General features: G+C 41.8%; 1 protein-coding gene across 1 annotated transcript; it reads left to right on the top strand.

Annotated features, from left to right (window-relative positions):
• Nucleotides 1-12762: 12762 nt before the first annotated feature.
• Nucleotides 12763-15147, top strand: LOC100344653 (heterogeneous nuclear ribonucleoprotein K-like). Its single transcript, XM_089303876.1, has 2 exons — nt 12763-13488; nt 13968-15147. The coding sequence occupies exons 1-2, from the start codon at nt 12789-12791 to the stop codon at nt 14675-14677; spliced, it is 1410 nt and encodes a 469-aa protein (XP_089160002.1). The 5' UTR covers nt 12763-12788; the 3' UTR covers nt 14678-15147.
• Nucleotides 15148-15643: the final 496 nt, after the last annotated feature.

Below are 15643 nucleotides of genomic sequence, written 5' to 3'. Positions count from 1 at the left end.
TGCTTTCCCAGCCATACCAGAGAGCTGGATAGGAAGTGGAGCAGCCGGGTCCCAAACAAGCACTACAGGCGGTGGCTTTACCTGCTACGTCACAGCGCTAGCCCCCAAGACATGGATATCTTAACTACTAGACACTCATTCTGGAGAGCCTTTCCTTGAAAAAATGAATAAAAAACTGAAAACGCAATATTAGTTGTGAAGCTAAATGTTTAGAATTAGAAAAGAAATTACTATAAATTAAAACATTTTAGAATAGTTCATCAGTACCACAAGCCTAATAAAAATCCAGAAAAATAATCTATATTTTAATTTCCCACATCTTTATTATAAGTTTTCCTAAAGGTTTTGGTGCATGCTCTGGTTTCTCCTTTGCATCAAAACAATCTTACAATGTCATGTTCAGTTAAGGAATAGAAATATAATTCAATTTTTCCTCTGGCTGGTTGATCAAAATTTATATATTTTATTATTAATATTTGGCATAAATATAACAGCCACTTTCCATGCAAACTCACTTTACAAGTATGTGTTTTATGAACCCTACACATTTGGAAATTCTGACTCTATTTCACTTAATTCTAACTAAAAGGAGAAAAAAGTATGATCTTCTATAGTTTTATATGCCACATTTTAATAATAACATTCATTCTAACAAGGTACTAAAGATAAAATCGCCTCCTTGAAATTTTACATGTCTGATGATTAGAAGGATTTTTGCAGACTCCACACTAGTTCATGCTTTAGAACAGTCTCCTTCGTTTGCTCTTCATAAATTCCAACTCTGACAGTTGGACTAATGTGGCATTATGAGTCTCCAAGCATTACTACCTATTCAGAGTCCCAATCTAATCATTCCTGGAAATGCTGTGTATTTTCCTGCTCTCATTACACAGCTGCTCTAGTTAATGGTCATATGCCTATTTACGGAAGACTTAGGACTGGACAAATGGAATATACCTGGGGACTCATTGTAGGATTCATCCTTATAAACCTTGGTCCCTAGTTTGTTGGAAAAGTTAAAACTATGAACTCAGTGAGGAATCAGAGCTTGGTAAGACCGTTTAAACCCATTAGTAGTAATTCATAATTGGTTTCTTTTTTTAAAAGCTTTATTTATTTATTCAAAAGTCAGAGTTACACAGAGAAGGAGAGACAGAGAGAAGTCCTCCATTCACTGGTTCACTCCCCAAATGGCTGCAATGGCTGGAGCTGCGCTGATCCAAAGCCAGGAGCCAGAAGCCTCTTCCAGGTCTCCAACGTGGGTGCCTGGGCCCAAGCATTTGGGCTATCTTCTACTGCTTTCCCAGGCCATAGCAGAGAGCTGGATTGGAAGAAGAGCAGCCAGGACTAGAACTGGTGCCCATATGGGATGCTGGCACTGCAGGTGGCGGCTTTACCTGCTACAGAGCCGGCCCCTATAATTGGTTTCTGAATTAAAGGTGTAGCATGCCTAGATTTGTTCTCTCTCTCTGTCTCTAGATAGATAGATAGATAGATAGATAGATAGATAGATAGATAGAAACTTTGTAGCCCAGCCATTCACTGAGTTTGTGCAGGCATCAGTGATGAATTAGTTATTGCTATAATTTTTTTCAGTGTCAGAATAGTCTACCCGTTGATCCTTATATTTTTCATGGTAACTGTATTCACCCTGAATAGTTACACTCATCCATTTCTACTATTCCAAGAATCAATTTTTTCCTATTAAGTTAATAAAATTCATTTCTATTGCTGCAACTTGCCCTACTCCCACTATAATCTCTGGTTTATAGCAGACAGCTTATATAGTACATCTCAAGGAAATTGGTGCCCGTTCACTAAAAAATGGGTGAATGAAGCGTCTTGCCCCACAGGCAAGGGCTTTCATTCCTTTTACTTTCTTCCTACATGATGCATTCATTCTATGAGATTATTCTGGATTCTTTCTTCTAAAGGCTGGAATTTTGACTTCATGAAGTGTAGGCTGTCGTTAAATATAAGCATCATTTATCCTATCTTCCAGGCTAGTAACTGCATTCCCGGACTATACATGAAATGCCAAATCCTGAGTGTGTACATTCGCCTCAATGAATGAGCCCACTGGGGACTTACTTTTCATCCAGCTGATGTCACACCTGCACAGACTTTACTCAGATCCTATTTACTCTCCTTGGTGACATTTTAAGAAGCTCTTTTGTGTGGGGGCTCCTTCCCTGCCTTATTCAAAGGGGTTCCACAAAGTTGGTGGAAAATTAATGCTATTTTTAATCACATTTTCCCACAGGCTCTTTCATCCATCTTTAACTCTATTTTGGAAGTAGAGACAATGGGAAGGTGTGAAGGCAGGTATTCAGGAGAATGATCGTCAATTTGTGAGATAATCATCAGGTCTTGTCAGTGGAAATCTTTCCTGATGAGAGGGATTGGTTACAAGAGATAGGATACAGGGGCTGGCACTGTGGTACAGTAGGTTAATCATCCACCTGTAGCACTGGCATTCCATATGGGCGCCGGTTCTAGTCCCACTGCTCCTCTTCTGATCCAGCTCTCTGCTATGGCCTGTGAAAGCAGTAGAAGATGGCCCAAGCACTTGGGCCCCTGCGCCCACATGGGGGACCCAGAGGAAGCTCCTGGCTCCAGGCTTCGGATTGGCGCAGCTCCAGCCTTTGAGGTCATTTAGGGAGTGAACTAGTGAATGGAAGACCTTTCTGTCTCTCCTTCTCATTGTATGTAACTCTACCTCTCAAATAAATAAATAAAATCTTAAAGAGAGAGAGAGAGAGAGAGAGAGAGGATCCAGAAGCTGCTTCCACAGGGAATATAGACTCAGGGGATGTCAAAGTTCAAAGCTTTCAGCCTCATGCAAATATCAGACCAAATGGCCCAAGCCTGAATGGATTCCTGCATTTACAAATATAAGAGAACTAGCATGGATGAATGTTTACTGGGGACTGCAATTCTGCAAATCTCACATTTTGTTTTCAGCCATGTTCTTGTGTGTCTGTAGGACAAAAGGGTCTCTTTCATAGCATGACCTCCTGTTTCTCTGTGTTCTTAATTGCACATTCAAAATTTTCAATCCCCTTCCAAAGATTCTATTGACAAGGAAAGAGTCTGTACATACCAGTCTTGTGAGGCAGATAACAGAGGTAAGCAATGGAGGGGCAAATGGAAAAGATCTGGCTAACACTGAACAATTTAAAAATGAAGCCGAGGCCGGCACCGTGGCTCACTTGGTTAATCCTCTGCCTGCAGTGCCAGCATCCCATATGGGCGCCGGGGTTCTAGCCCCGGTTGCTCCTCTTCCAGTCCAGCTCTCTGCTGTGGCCCGAGAGGGCAGTGGAGGATGGCCCAAGTGCTTGGACTCCTGCACCCGCATGGGAGACCAGGAAGGAGCTCCTGGCTTCAAATCGGCACAGCACCGGCCATTGAGGCCATTTGGGGAGTGAACCAACGGAAGGAAGACCTTTCTCTCTGTCTCTCTCACTGTCTATAAATCTACCCGCCATATAAATAAATAAATAAAGTGAAGCTAAGACATGTATTCTAAAGATAGATGTCTATACTAGCTTGATGTATCTTTACTGCTTTTAATGTAGTAGTTTTGCATTGTTCATCAGAAGCCTCTAAAGCTATTTAAACCCTAACTTCATTAGTTTAGAAAAGTTCTACAACATTAATGTATGAGCATTTTTCAGTTTATGAACTGCATAAATTTGTAACTGTACCAATAATATATTTATTTTATTAAACACAAATATACATTTTAAGGATGAGATGGTGCTAAATAAGGCATTCTATTGTAAGCATTTTAACATTTAATGTTCAGTGAAAACATGTCACAAACAGTAACTCTTCATGTGAACAATGCTATTTAATAGGTTTTATTTATATTAAAAACTCTTAGTTTTACCATGGTTCTAGATTTAGTTTTAAAATATTTCTAACTTCTTAATTGAAGTACAATTAAAATACATAAAATGTACACATTCAAAATATACAGTTGTAATATGTTTTGATGAATGTATATGCTCATGATGCCATCCCTATAATCAAGACAGTAAAGATATTCACCATGTCCAGATGCTTCCATTTGCTCCTGTATAAGCCCTCCGTTGGCCCCTCTTCTTCATCCCAAGGCAACCACCATCTGTTTTCTGTCATTACACATTTGTTTGCAGAATCTACTTTTTCAAAAGATTTATTTTATTTATTGGAGAGAGAAAGAGAGAGAGAGAAAGAGAGAGAAAGACAGATCTTTCATCCATCTACTGGTTTAGTCTCCAAATGGCCACAACAGCCAGGGCTTGACCAGGCTGAAGCCAAGGAGCATAGAACTCTATCCAGGTCTCCCAAACAGGTGGCAGGGGCTCAAGTACTTGCACCATCATGTGCTGTTTTCCTAGGTGCATTGACTGGGAACCAACACTCATATGGGATGCTGGCATCACAGGCAGTGGCTTAAGCTATTGTATCACAATGCTGGCTCTTAGAATCTTCTCTAAATATAATGAAATAAGATGTATTCTCTTCTTTTTATAACTTATTTGACTCAGAATAATCATTTTAATGTTCATCCATATTGTTTCATCTATCAAAATAGTTAATTGTTAAATAGACTCTCATTGTATTGCTATACCATAATTGATTTGTCCATTCACCTATTGATAGATATTTGGATTGATTCCAGTTTTTGGTTATTAGAAACAAAGCCAATATGAATATTCATGGGCAAGTCCATGAAAGGGCGTATTCTTTCATTTCTCTTGGGTAAAAATTTAATAGTGGACGATGGACAGTATGGAGATTCCTCAGAAATCTGAAAATAGATCTACAACATGACTTAGCTATCCCATTCCTCAGAATTTACCCAAAAGAAATGAAATCAGTATATGAAAGAGTTATTTGTACCTCCCATGTTTACAATAGCTAAGATATGGAATCACAATCCAGATGTCTGTCAATTGGATAAAGAAACTGGATAAAGAAAATGTGGCATATATATACTATGTAATACCATTCAGCCTTAAAAATGAATGAAATCCTTTCTTTCTCAACAGAATGGATGCAATTGGAAACCATTATGCTTAGTGAAATAAGCCAGTTTCAAAAATGCAAATATTGGCCGGTGCCATGGCTCAATAGGCTAATCCTCCGCCTTGTGGTGCCGGCACACCGGGTTCTAGTCCCGGATTCTGTCCCGGTTGCCCCTCTTCCAGGCCAGCTCTCTGCTGTGGCCTGGGAGTGCAGTGGAGGATGGCCCAAGTACTTGGGCCCTGCACCCCATGGGAGACCAGGAGAAGCACCTGGCTCCTGGCTCGGATCAGCGCGATGTGCCGGCCTCAGCACGCTGGCCGCGCCGGCCATTGGAGGGTGAACCAATGGCAAATAGAAGGACCTTTCTCTCTGTCTCTCTCTCTCTCACTGTCCACTCTGCCTGTCAAAAATAAAAAAAATGCAAATATCATACATTTTCTCTGATATGTGGCAGTGAATATAGAATACAAAGAATGTATAGGAATGAAATAGTCATTTTGTGATATGATTATCACTTCTAAATTTTCCATCAATCCTTAGGTCTAGATTGATTTCAAATGCATAATATCTTTATTACTGTAACTTTATAATGAGTTTTGAAGCCAGATAATATTAGTCTTTCAACTTTGCTCTTCTTTTCCAAAATTATTTTGCTATTCTGATTCCCTCCTATGTCAATATGTAGCTGAGAATTAGCTTATAAAGCCTATTAGGATTTTACTGGGACTGTATTTAATCCATAAATCAACTAGGGAGAGGATAGATGCCATTACAATATTGAATATTCTAATTCACAAATGTCATTCAAAATTTTTAAAAATAATTTTAAAGGTCTTTCATGTCTATGTTCTTAAGAGACATAATAATATATTTCATATTTTCAAGGTTGTTATCAAAAGAATGTTAGTCTTAACAAAATTATTGTATGTCGTCTCAGTTCTTTAATATTCTGGAAGAATTTATGTGGAATTGGCATTTTCTCTTTCTTAAGAATTTGCAAGAATTCACCAGTGAATTCATCTAGGCCTACTACTTTATTAGTCAAAGGGTTTTTTAAATTTTATTTTTAACTGATACATAAAAATTGTACATATTTAGGGATCCTATGTGACATTTTAAACATACATTCTGTAATGTTCAAATCAGTGCAAATATATCTATCTTCTAAAAAATGATTTCTTTATGGTAAAATCATTCAAAATTCTTTACACTAGCCTTCTTCTCTTCAAAAACTATTTATATATTACTTTTAATTTTATTTGGAATGCAAAGAGACAGAGATCTTGCATCTGCTGGTTCACTCCCCAAGTGCCTACAACATCTCAGACTGAGCCAGGCTGCAGTCAGGAGGTAAGAACTCAGTCACCTGCTGTCCCCAGAAGTCTGCGCTGTTAGGAATCCAGACTCAGAGGCAAGCTAGGTCATGAACATAGGCACTCCAATGTGTGATGCAAGAATCCCAAGCAATGTTTTAACTGCTGTCAAATGCCTACCTTTAACCTTTTTATGAAAAAATACGTAGTCCATTATTTTGTCTATGATCACCCACTGTGCAATAGGACAATAGAACCTCTCCTATCTAACTATAACTTAGCACCCATTAATCAGACTTTCAGAATTCCTTTCTCCTACTGACTGTCATCAGCCTGAGATAACCATCATCCCACTCTCAGTTTCTCTATCAACTTTTTAAGATTCCAGTGTGAGTGGGATTGTGTGGTATTTGTTATTTTCTGCCTAGTTTATTTCACCTAATAGAATTACCTCCAGTTTTTCCACATCGTTGAAAATGAAAGAATTTTATAATTTTTATGGTTGAATATTATTTTATTGTGTATATGTATAACATTTTCTTTCTTCATTCATTGGTTGATGGATGCTTAGTTCTTTCTATTTCTTGGCTAGTGTGACCTGTGCTGCAATACAGGGAGGAAGGGTTAGGGTTAGGAAGTACAGGTGTCTCTTCAATAGACTGACAAATGGGATTTCATAATACTAAAAACCTCAATGTAGCAAAGAACACAATGAACAGAGTGAAGAGAAAATCTACAGATTGGGAGAAAACATTTGCAAAACATACATCTAACAAGTGGTTAATAACAGATATATAAAGAGCTGAGCAACTCAAGAGCAAAAACTTCACATAATCCAATTTTTTAAAAAGATTTATTTTATTTATTTGAAACATAGACCTACAGAGAGAGGTAGAGACAGAGAGAGGGTCTTCCATCCACTGGTTCACTCCCCAGATGGCCGCAATGTCCGGAGCTGCGCAGATCCGAAGCCAGGAGCCAGGTGCTTCCTCCAGGTCTCCCACATAGGTGCAGGGGCCCAATGACTTGGGCCATCCTCCACTGCTTTCCCAGGCCATAGCAGAGAGCTGGATAGGAAGAGGAGCAGCTGGGACTAGAGCTGGCGCCCATATGGGATGCCGGCGCTTCAGGCCAGGGCATTAACCTGCCATGCAACAGCGCCAGCCCTGCACATAATCCAATTTTAAAACATGTAGCAGTAGATCTAGACATTTTTCAAAGGAAAACATGCAAATGGCCATCAAGTACATGAAAAAATGCTCAACATCACTAATAATCAGAAAAATGCAAATCAAAACCACAATGAGATATAACCTTACTTCAGCTAGATGGATCATTTTCTTTTTTTCTTTTTTCTTTATTTGACAGATAGAATTACACAGTGAGAGAGAGAGACAGAGAGAAAGGTTTTCCTTCCATTGGTTCACCCTCCAAATGGCCGCTACGGTCAGAGCTGCACCGATCCAAAGCCAGGAGCCAGGCGCCTCCTCCTGGTCTCCCATGTGGGTGCAAGGGCCCAAGCACCTGGGCCATCCTCCACTGCCTTCCCAGGCCACAGCAGAGAGCCAGACTGGAAGAGGAGCAACCAGGACTAGAACCCGGAGTCCATATGGGATGCAGGTGCCGCAGGCAGAGGATTAACCAAGTGAGCCACGGTGCTGGCCCCAATAGATCATTTTCAAAAAACATAAAAATAACAAGTGCTGGGGAGGATGTGGGTAAAAGGAAACATTTGCACACTGTTGGTTGAATGTAAATTAATACAGCCATTGTGGAAAACAGAATAGAGTTTCTTTAAGAAACTAAAAATAAAACTACCATGTAATCTAGTAATCTTACAACTAGAAAAATGTAAGTATTAATTTTTAATCTATTTTGTAGATGTTGTTCTATGTAGGGTATTTTTTAATGAATTATTTTCCTTTTAATATCACCTTCATTTTTTAATTATTTACTTTTTATTTGAAAGTAAGAGCCAGAGAGAGAGAGAGAGAGGGGAGAGAGAGAGAGAGAGAGAGAGAGAGAGAGAGAGAGAGATCTTTTTAAAAATATTTATTTATTTATTTATTTGAAAGGCAGAGTTACAGAGAGGCAGAGAGAGAGAGATGTCTTCCATCCTCTGGTTCACTCCCCAAACAGCCGAAATGGCTGGAGCTGAGCTGCTCTGAAGCCAGGAGACTGGAGTCTCCTCTGGGTCTCCCATGTAGGTTCAGGGGCCAAGGACTTGGGCCATCTTCCACTGATTTCCCAGGCCATAGCAGAGAGCTGGATCAGAAGTGGAGCAGCCAGTACTTGAACTTCATCCTGGTCTCCTGCATGGGTGGCAGAGGCCCAAATACTTGGGCCATCTTCCACTACCTCTTCCAGGCCAATAGCAGGGAGCTGGATCAGAAGTAGAGCTGCCAGGACAGGATCGGCACCCATATGGGATGGGCTCTTTATCCACTATACCACCTCTTTAATTTCTGATATGACAGTTTGTGTTTTCTCTCTTCTTTTTCCTGATCTGTTTGACAAGTGATTCATAAGTATTATTGATTCACAATTGGACTAAGTCTTAGTTTCACTCATTTTATCTATTGTTTTTCTATTTTATAAAATTATTTCTGCTCAGTCTTTTTTTAAGTTTTTTTTTTATTATTTTACTTGAAAGTCCCAGTTACACAGAGAGAAGGAGAGGCAGAGATAGAGAGAAAGAGAGAGAGAGAGGTCCTCCATCTGCTGGTTCACTCCCTAGATGGCTGCAACGGCTGGAGCTGTGCTGATCCAAAGCCATAAGCCAGGAGCTTCTTCCGGGTCTCCCACGCAGGTGCAGGGGCCCAAGGACTTGGGCCATCTCCCACTGCCTAACCAGGCCATGGCGGAAAGCTGGATGGGAAGTGGAGCAGCCAGGTCTCAAACCAGCGCCCATATGGTATGCCAGCACTGCAGGTGGTGACTCTACCCGTTATGCCACAGCGCCGGCCCCTCTTTCAGTCTTTTTTTGGGGGGGGGGGGCAGGCAGAGTGGACAGTGAGAGAGAGAGAGAGAAAGGTCTTCCTTTTCTGTTGGCTCCAATGGCCGCCGCAGCTGGCATGCTTCAGCGGGCGCATCATGCTGATCCAAAGCCAGGAGCCAGGTGCTTCTCCTGGTCTCCCATGCAGGTGCAGGGCCCAAGCACTTGGGCCATCCTCCACTGCACTCCTGGGCCACAGCAGAGAGCTGGCCTGGAAGAGGGGCAACCGGGACAGAATCCGGTGCCCGGACCAGGACTAGAACCTGGTGTGCCGGCACCGCAGGCAGAGGATTAGCCTATTGAGCCGTGGCGGCACCGGCCTCTGTTCAGTCTTTATTCTTCCTCTTACTTCCAAAATTCAAGACTGTTTCACATGCAAAATATGTTCATTCCAACCTAATAGCCCCAAATCTTAAGGCATTCCAACATCAACTAAAAAATCCAAAGTCTACAGTTGCATCTAAATCAGATATGAGTGAGGCTCAATCTCCAATTCATCTTGAGGCAAATTCTCTTCAACTAATGACCCTGAAACCAAAACAAGTTGTCTTCTTTCAAAATACAATGAAGGCATAGGACAGTATTTGAATTCCAAAGAAAGAAATAGGCAAAAAGAAAGGGGGAAAAAGTCCCATGTAAATCAAAACTTAAATGTTAAAACATTAAATCAGAAAAATAGTCTTTTTACTCAAGATCCCGCCTTCTGAGCACACTGGGGCAAAGGTTGGACACTCAAGGCCACAGAGTCCCCCACCCTCATGGCTTTGCAGGCTTAGCATTCACAGCAGCGTTCACTGGTCGGAGTTTGTGTCTGAAACTCCCCCATCTGGCGTTGCATGTTGATAGCTGTATAGTTCTGAGGTTGCCACAGCAAGCACACCCTCATTGCTCCCCTAGTCCTACTGCTCCCCTAGCCCTACTAGAGACTCTCTGTGGTGGCTCTCTCTGCTCCTCCCCTCATAGCAGGTTTCTGCCTTGACCCCCATGACAATATCCTTCAAAGTCTAGGTGGATCCATGGCTTACCTCTTGTACTCTCAAATCAGTAGCACTAACCATAACTGGTCCTGCTTACCAGGTCAGGGTTATTCCAAAGACTGGAATGTGGGGAGCAGAGATTCACAGCACTGCTGTGCAGCAGGTGCCCTGGGCTGCTTTCTTGGGGTTACCCTGAAGATCTCTGAAATGCCTTTAGGATCATCTTCCCATTGTCTGTAGGAACAGCACCTCACTTCCTTCTATCCATCCTAATCTCTGGATCTAAGGGTCACTTAACCATGCTCTTGCATACTTTTAATTATCTACATGGCGGCCGCAGCTCACTAGGCTAATCCTCCGCCTTGCGGCGCCAGCACACCGGGTTCTAGTCCCGGTCGGGGCGCCAGATTCTGTCCCGGTTGCCCCTCTTCCAGGCCAGCTCTCTGCTGTGGCCAGGGAGTGCAGTGGAGGATGGCCCAAGTGCTTGGGCCCTGCACCTGCATGGGAGACCAGGAGAAGTACCTGGCTCCTGCCATCGGATCAGCACGGTGCGCTGGCCGCGGTGGCCATTGGAGGGTGAACCAACGGCAAAGGAAGACCTTTCTCTCTGTCTCTCTCTCTCTCTCTCACTGTCCACTCTGCCTGTCAAAAAAAAAAAAAAATTATCTACATGGCCAGGTTACAGATGTTCCGAATTTTTCCATTCTTTTTAAAATATAAATTCCATCTTTAAATAATTTCCCTCCTTTCTCATTTTACTGTAAACAGTCAAAAAAAATTTTTTTTAAATCTATGGAGTTCCCTCACTACTGTCCTTAGAAATTTCTTCTTTTTCATGACCTAATTCCTGTCTTAAATTCTGCCTCCCATAAAGCCCTAGAGTATGAACACAATTCAATTAAGTTCTTCGCTACTTTATAACAAGGATTGGCTTTTACTCCAGTTTCCAACAAGATAGTCATCATTTTCAGGAGTTTCATTGTCCATATTTCTACCAACATTCTGATCATAACCACTGAAGTAATCTCAAAAAACTCCCACGCTTTCCCTACAGTTCTTTTCTTCTGAGCTCTCACTAGAATCACCATGAATGTTGTACTCTTTGCAATACAGGTTTTCTCCAGCCTCCTCCTTCAAGCACTCCTAGCTTCTGCCCACTACCCAGTTCCACAGCACGTCCACATCCTCAGCCATCTAGTACAGCAACAGCTCAATTCTTGGTACCAATTTTCTCTCTTATCCATTTGTTCTACTGTAAGAGAATATCACAGACTAGATAATTTATAAAGAACAGAAATTTATTTCCTCAAAGTTTTGGAGACTGGGAGGTCCAATATCAAGAGGCCAATATCTTGTAGGGGTCTTCTTGCTACATTATCCCAAGGCAGAAGGCAGAAGGATAAGAGTTGGTAACAGAGAGAGGGAGAGAGAATGACTAACCTTTGTATAGCAAGCCCTCTTCATGATAATGATCCTACTCCTGTAACAATGGCATTAATCCATTCCTGTAGGCAGTAACCTTAGGGGCCATTTCCCAACACTGTTGCACTGCAGATTAACTTTTTTTTGGAGGGTACATCCAAACCCTAATATACCCACTAATTGCCAGCAGCGTCTCCCCTTGCCTCCACCATTGTGACTGTTCTAAATGTTCCCTGAGGGGAAGGAGGTATAATTACCCAGTATAAAGAATAACTTGACTTAGATGTTTATCATAAAGTTTAGTATACTGTGTTTTCATGTAGGTTTATATAAACACTTTATATTTCACCTTTGATTTCTTTCTTAATCCATTGACATGTCTGTTTACAGACATTCGAATGTTTTCCAGATACCATCCCATTCTTGATTTCTTATTTAATTCCGTTGTGGCCAAAAAACATACTTCAGTTACCTAAATCTTTGTAACTTTATTAAAGGATTGGCCTTTTCTATCTTGGCAAATATTCCTTCTCAGTGACTACAAAGTGATGGAAGCAAAGACAGGCCACTCAAGCAACTGCTGAAGCAATTAAGAACCTATAAGAAAACTATTCCCAGGAATGAAGCCTTAACACTGAGGACATTTCAGAGAATGCAGGGTCATGGAGGGATCAGACTGAAAATTTAAGCGTATGTAGCTATTAGAAAATAAAAACAAACCCCTAGTAAAAGAAAACTTGCCACTTCAAAAATAAGATCAAAATTATGTAAGAAGTTATTTTTAAAAGTTTGCAAGAAAATGGAATTACAAGATATTTTTAGTGCAAAAATACTTTTGAAATTCATGAAATTGTTCATACTATACATTTTCTGTGAAGTTTCTGAAGACCTCTCTTATACATGGACGTCATTTGTTTTTAGCAAAATAAACATCTTTAAATCCATTTTCTGAGGGCGCTCCAGGCGACGGTACTGTAGACGCCATTATCCTCTCTGCGTCCCATTTGTCTGCGGACTCAAGGCTACTGCAGCACTAGGGTAGTGGTGTCTATTTAATACAAGAAAATGGAAACTGAACAGCCGGAGGAAACCTTCCCCAACACTGAAACCAATGGTGAATTTGGTAAACGTCCTGCAGAAGATGTGGAAGAGGAACAAGCATTTAAAAGATCTAGAAACACCGATGAGGTGGTTGAATTATGCATTCTACTTCAGAGCAAGAATGCTGGGGCAGTGCTTGGAAAAGGAGGCAAGACTATTAAGGCTCTCCGTATAGACTACAATGCCAGTGTTTCAGTCCCAGACAGCAGTGGCCCCGAGCGCATATTGAGTATCAGTGCTGATACTGAAACAGTTGGAGAAATTCTGAAGAAAATCATCCCTACCTTGGAAGAGGGCCTGCAGTTGCCATCACCCACTGCAACCAGCCAGCTCCCGCTTGAATCTGATGCTGTGGAATGCTTACATTACCATCACTTTAAAGGAAGTGACTTTGACTGCGAATTGAGACTGTTGATTCATCAGCGTCTGGCAGGAGGAATTATTGGGGTCAAAGGTGCTAAAATCAAAGAACTTCGAGAGAACACTCAGACAACAATCAAGCTTTTCCAGGAATGCTGTCCTCATTCCACTGACAGAGTTGCTCTTATTAGAGGAAAGCCTGATAGAGTTGTAGAATGCATAAAGATCATCCTTGATCTCATATCTGAGTCTCCCATCAAAGGACGTGCACAGCCTTACGATCCCAATTTTTACGATGAAACCTGTTGCTCCCCGTCTTCGTGGAGGAACGACACAGGACCCTGCGCTGTTCTTTTGTCTGCTCGGCCCTCCCCGGGTTTGCTGCTGGTTCTTCCCGGGTTGGCTACCGACCCTTCCACCTCCGTGGAAGGGCAGTTCCCCCTAGCCACTTTCCCCACTTCCGCGGGGGAGCGGCACACCGCCGGCCGGCTCTCTCGGGGGCTGCACAGGTGTTCCTTCAGATAGATGTTCCTCTTAGATGTTCCTGGTGCATGTTGTCTCTCTCCTCCTTTATAGTCCTCTTCCACCAATCCCAACTCTGCTACCCACACGCCGAGTACGCTGCTCTCCTCCAATCAGGAGCAGCTCCTGCAGCTTGTCAAGTTGGTGAGAGGCAGCTGGTTAGAAGCTGTTTCCTCCTCTCCCAGCGCCATATTGTGGGAGAGCAGATGCATAGAATAAGTCTTAATTCCAGTAACTTAGTCTAGTCCGAGTTGCTCCCAGTTGCTCCCCACAAAACCTACGATTATGATGGTTTTACAATGATGTTTGATGACTGCCGTGGACATCCTGTGGGATCTCCCATGCGGGGAAGAGGTGGCTTTGATAGAACGTCTCCTGGTCGTGGTGGACGTCCCATGCCTCCATCTAGAAGAGATTATGATGATATGAGCCCTCGTCGAGGACTACTACCACCACCTCCTGGCCAAGGTGGCCGAGGTGGTAGCAGAGCTCGGAATCTTCCTCTTCCCCCACCCCCACCACCTAGAGGAGGAGATTTAATGGCCTATGACAGAAGAGGAAGACCTGGAGACCGTTATGATGGGATGGTTGGTTTCAGTGCTGATGAAACATGGGATTCTGCAGTAGATACATGGAGCCCATCAGAATGGCAGATGGCTTATGAACCACAGGGTGGCTCAGGATATGATTATTCCTATGCAGGGGGTCGTGGCTCATATGGTGATCTTGGAGGACCTATTATTACTACACAAGTAACTGTTCCCAAAGATTTGGCTGGATTTATTATTTGCAAAGGTGCTCAGCAGATTAAACAAATCCGTCATGAGTCAGGAGCTTCCATCAAAATTGATGAGCCTTTAGAAGGATCCAAAGATCGGATCATTACCATTACAGGAACACAGGACCAGATACAGAATGCACAGTATTTGCTGCAAAATAGTGTGAAGCAGTATTCTGGAAAGTTTTTCTAAGACTGGTGAAGAACTGAAGGAGTCCTGCATCTTTTTTTTTTTTTTAATCTGCTTCTGTTTAAAAAGCCAACATTCCTCTGCTTCATAGGTGTTCTGCATTTGAGGTGTAGTGAAATCTTTGCTGTTCACCAGATGTAATGTTTTAGTTCCTTACAAACAGGGTTGGTGGGGCGGGGGAAGGGCGTGCAAAAACTAACATTGAAATTTTGAAACAGCAGCGGAGTGAGTGAATTTTATTTTTTGTTCATTGTTGGTGGTTAAAAAGAAAAAACTTCCCCCGATGTAATTATTGTGAACACTTTGCTTTGTGGTCACTGTAACATTTTGGGGGGGGCGGTGGGACAGGGAAGAAAAGTAACTAGTCCACATATCCCTGGCATCTGTTCAGAGCAGTGTGCAGAATGTAATTCTCTTTTGTAAGAAATGTTTTATGATTTTTAAAATAAATTTAGTGAACCTAAAAAAATAAATCCATTTTCTGCAGACTTTTTATGGTATTTTTAAACTTTCTTGCAGCAAGGGGAAAAAAACTATAAACATATAAGGATATTGGGGCATATGTTGTGGTATAGCAGGTAAAGCTATCAGCTGTGACATTGGCATCCCAGTGTCCTGACTGCTCTGCTTCTGATCCAGCTCCCTGCTAATGCTCCCGGGAAAGTAGCAGAAGATGGCCCAAGTCCTGGGCCACTTTTACCCTTGTGGGGGACCTGGAAGAAGCTCCTGGCTCCTGGCTTCTATTTGATCCAGTCCTCACTGTTGTGGCCTTTTGGAGAATGAACCAGTGGATAGAAGACTCTCTCTCTCTCTCACTCTCTCTCTCATAAATACAATAAATATTTTTTAAAAAATCTAAGGATATTACTATATTAATGGAAGCATGTAAATAATTAAAAGAAGCAAGCATGGATGGATAAATTTTTCAGAATTATGCTTAAAATTTTATTCAGGAGCAAACATTGTGGA

Source organism: Oryctolagus cuniculus, chromosome 9, assembly GCF_051225735.1.
Source record: "Oryctolagus cuniculus isolate XC-2025 breed Fujian yellow rabbit chromosome 9, ASM5122573v1, whole genome shotgun sequence".
NCBI classification, from domain to species: domain Eukaryota; kingdom Metazoa; phylum Chordata; class Mammalia; order Lagomorpha; family Leporidae; genus Oryctolagus; species Oryctolagus cuniculus.
The sequence above is the reverse complement of the archived record's forward strand: the minus strand, read 5'-3'. Positions and strand labels throughout refer to the sequence as shown.

Coding starts and splice junctions, on each gene's coding strand:
- LOC100344653 (XM_089303876.1), top strand. CDS start 12,789: ATGGAAACTGAACAGCCGGAGGAAACCTTCCCCAACACTGAAACCAAT. Junction 13,489..13,967: donor CAATTTTTACGATGAAACCT/GTTGCTCCCCGT, acceptor AGTTGCTCCCAG/TTGCTCCCCACAAAACCTAC.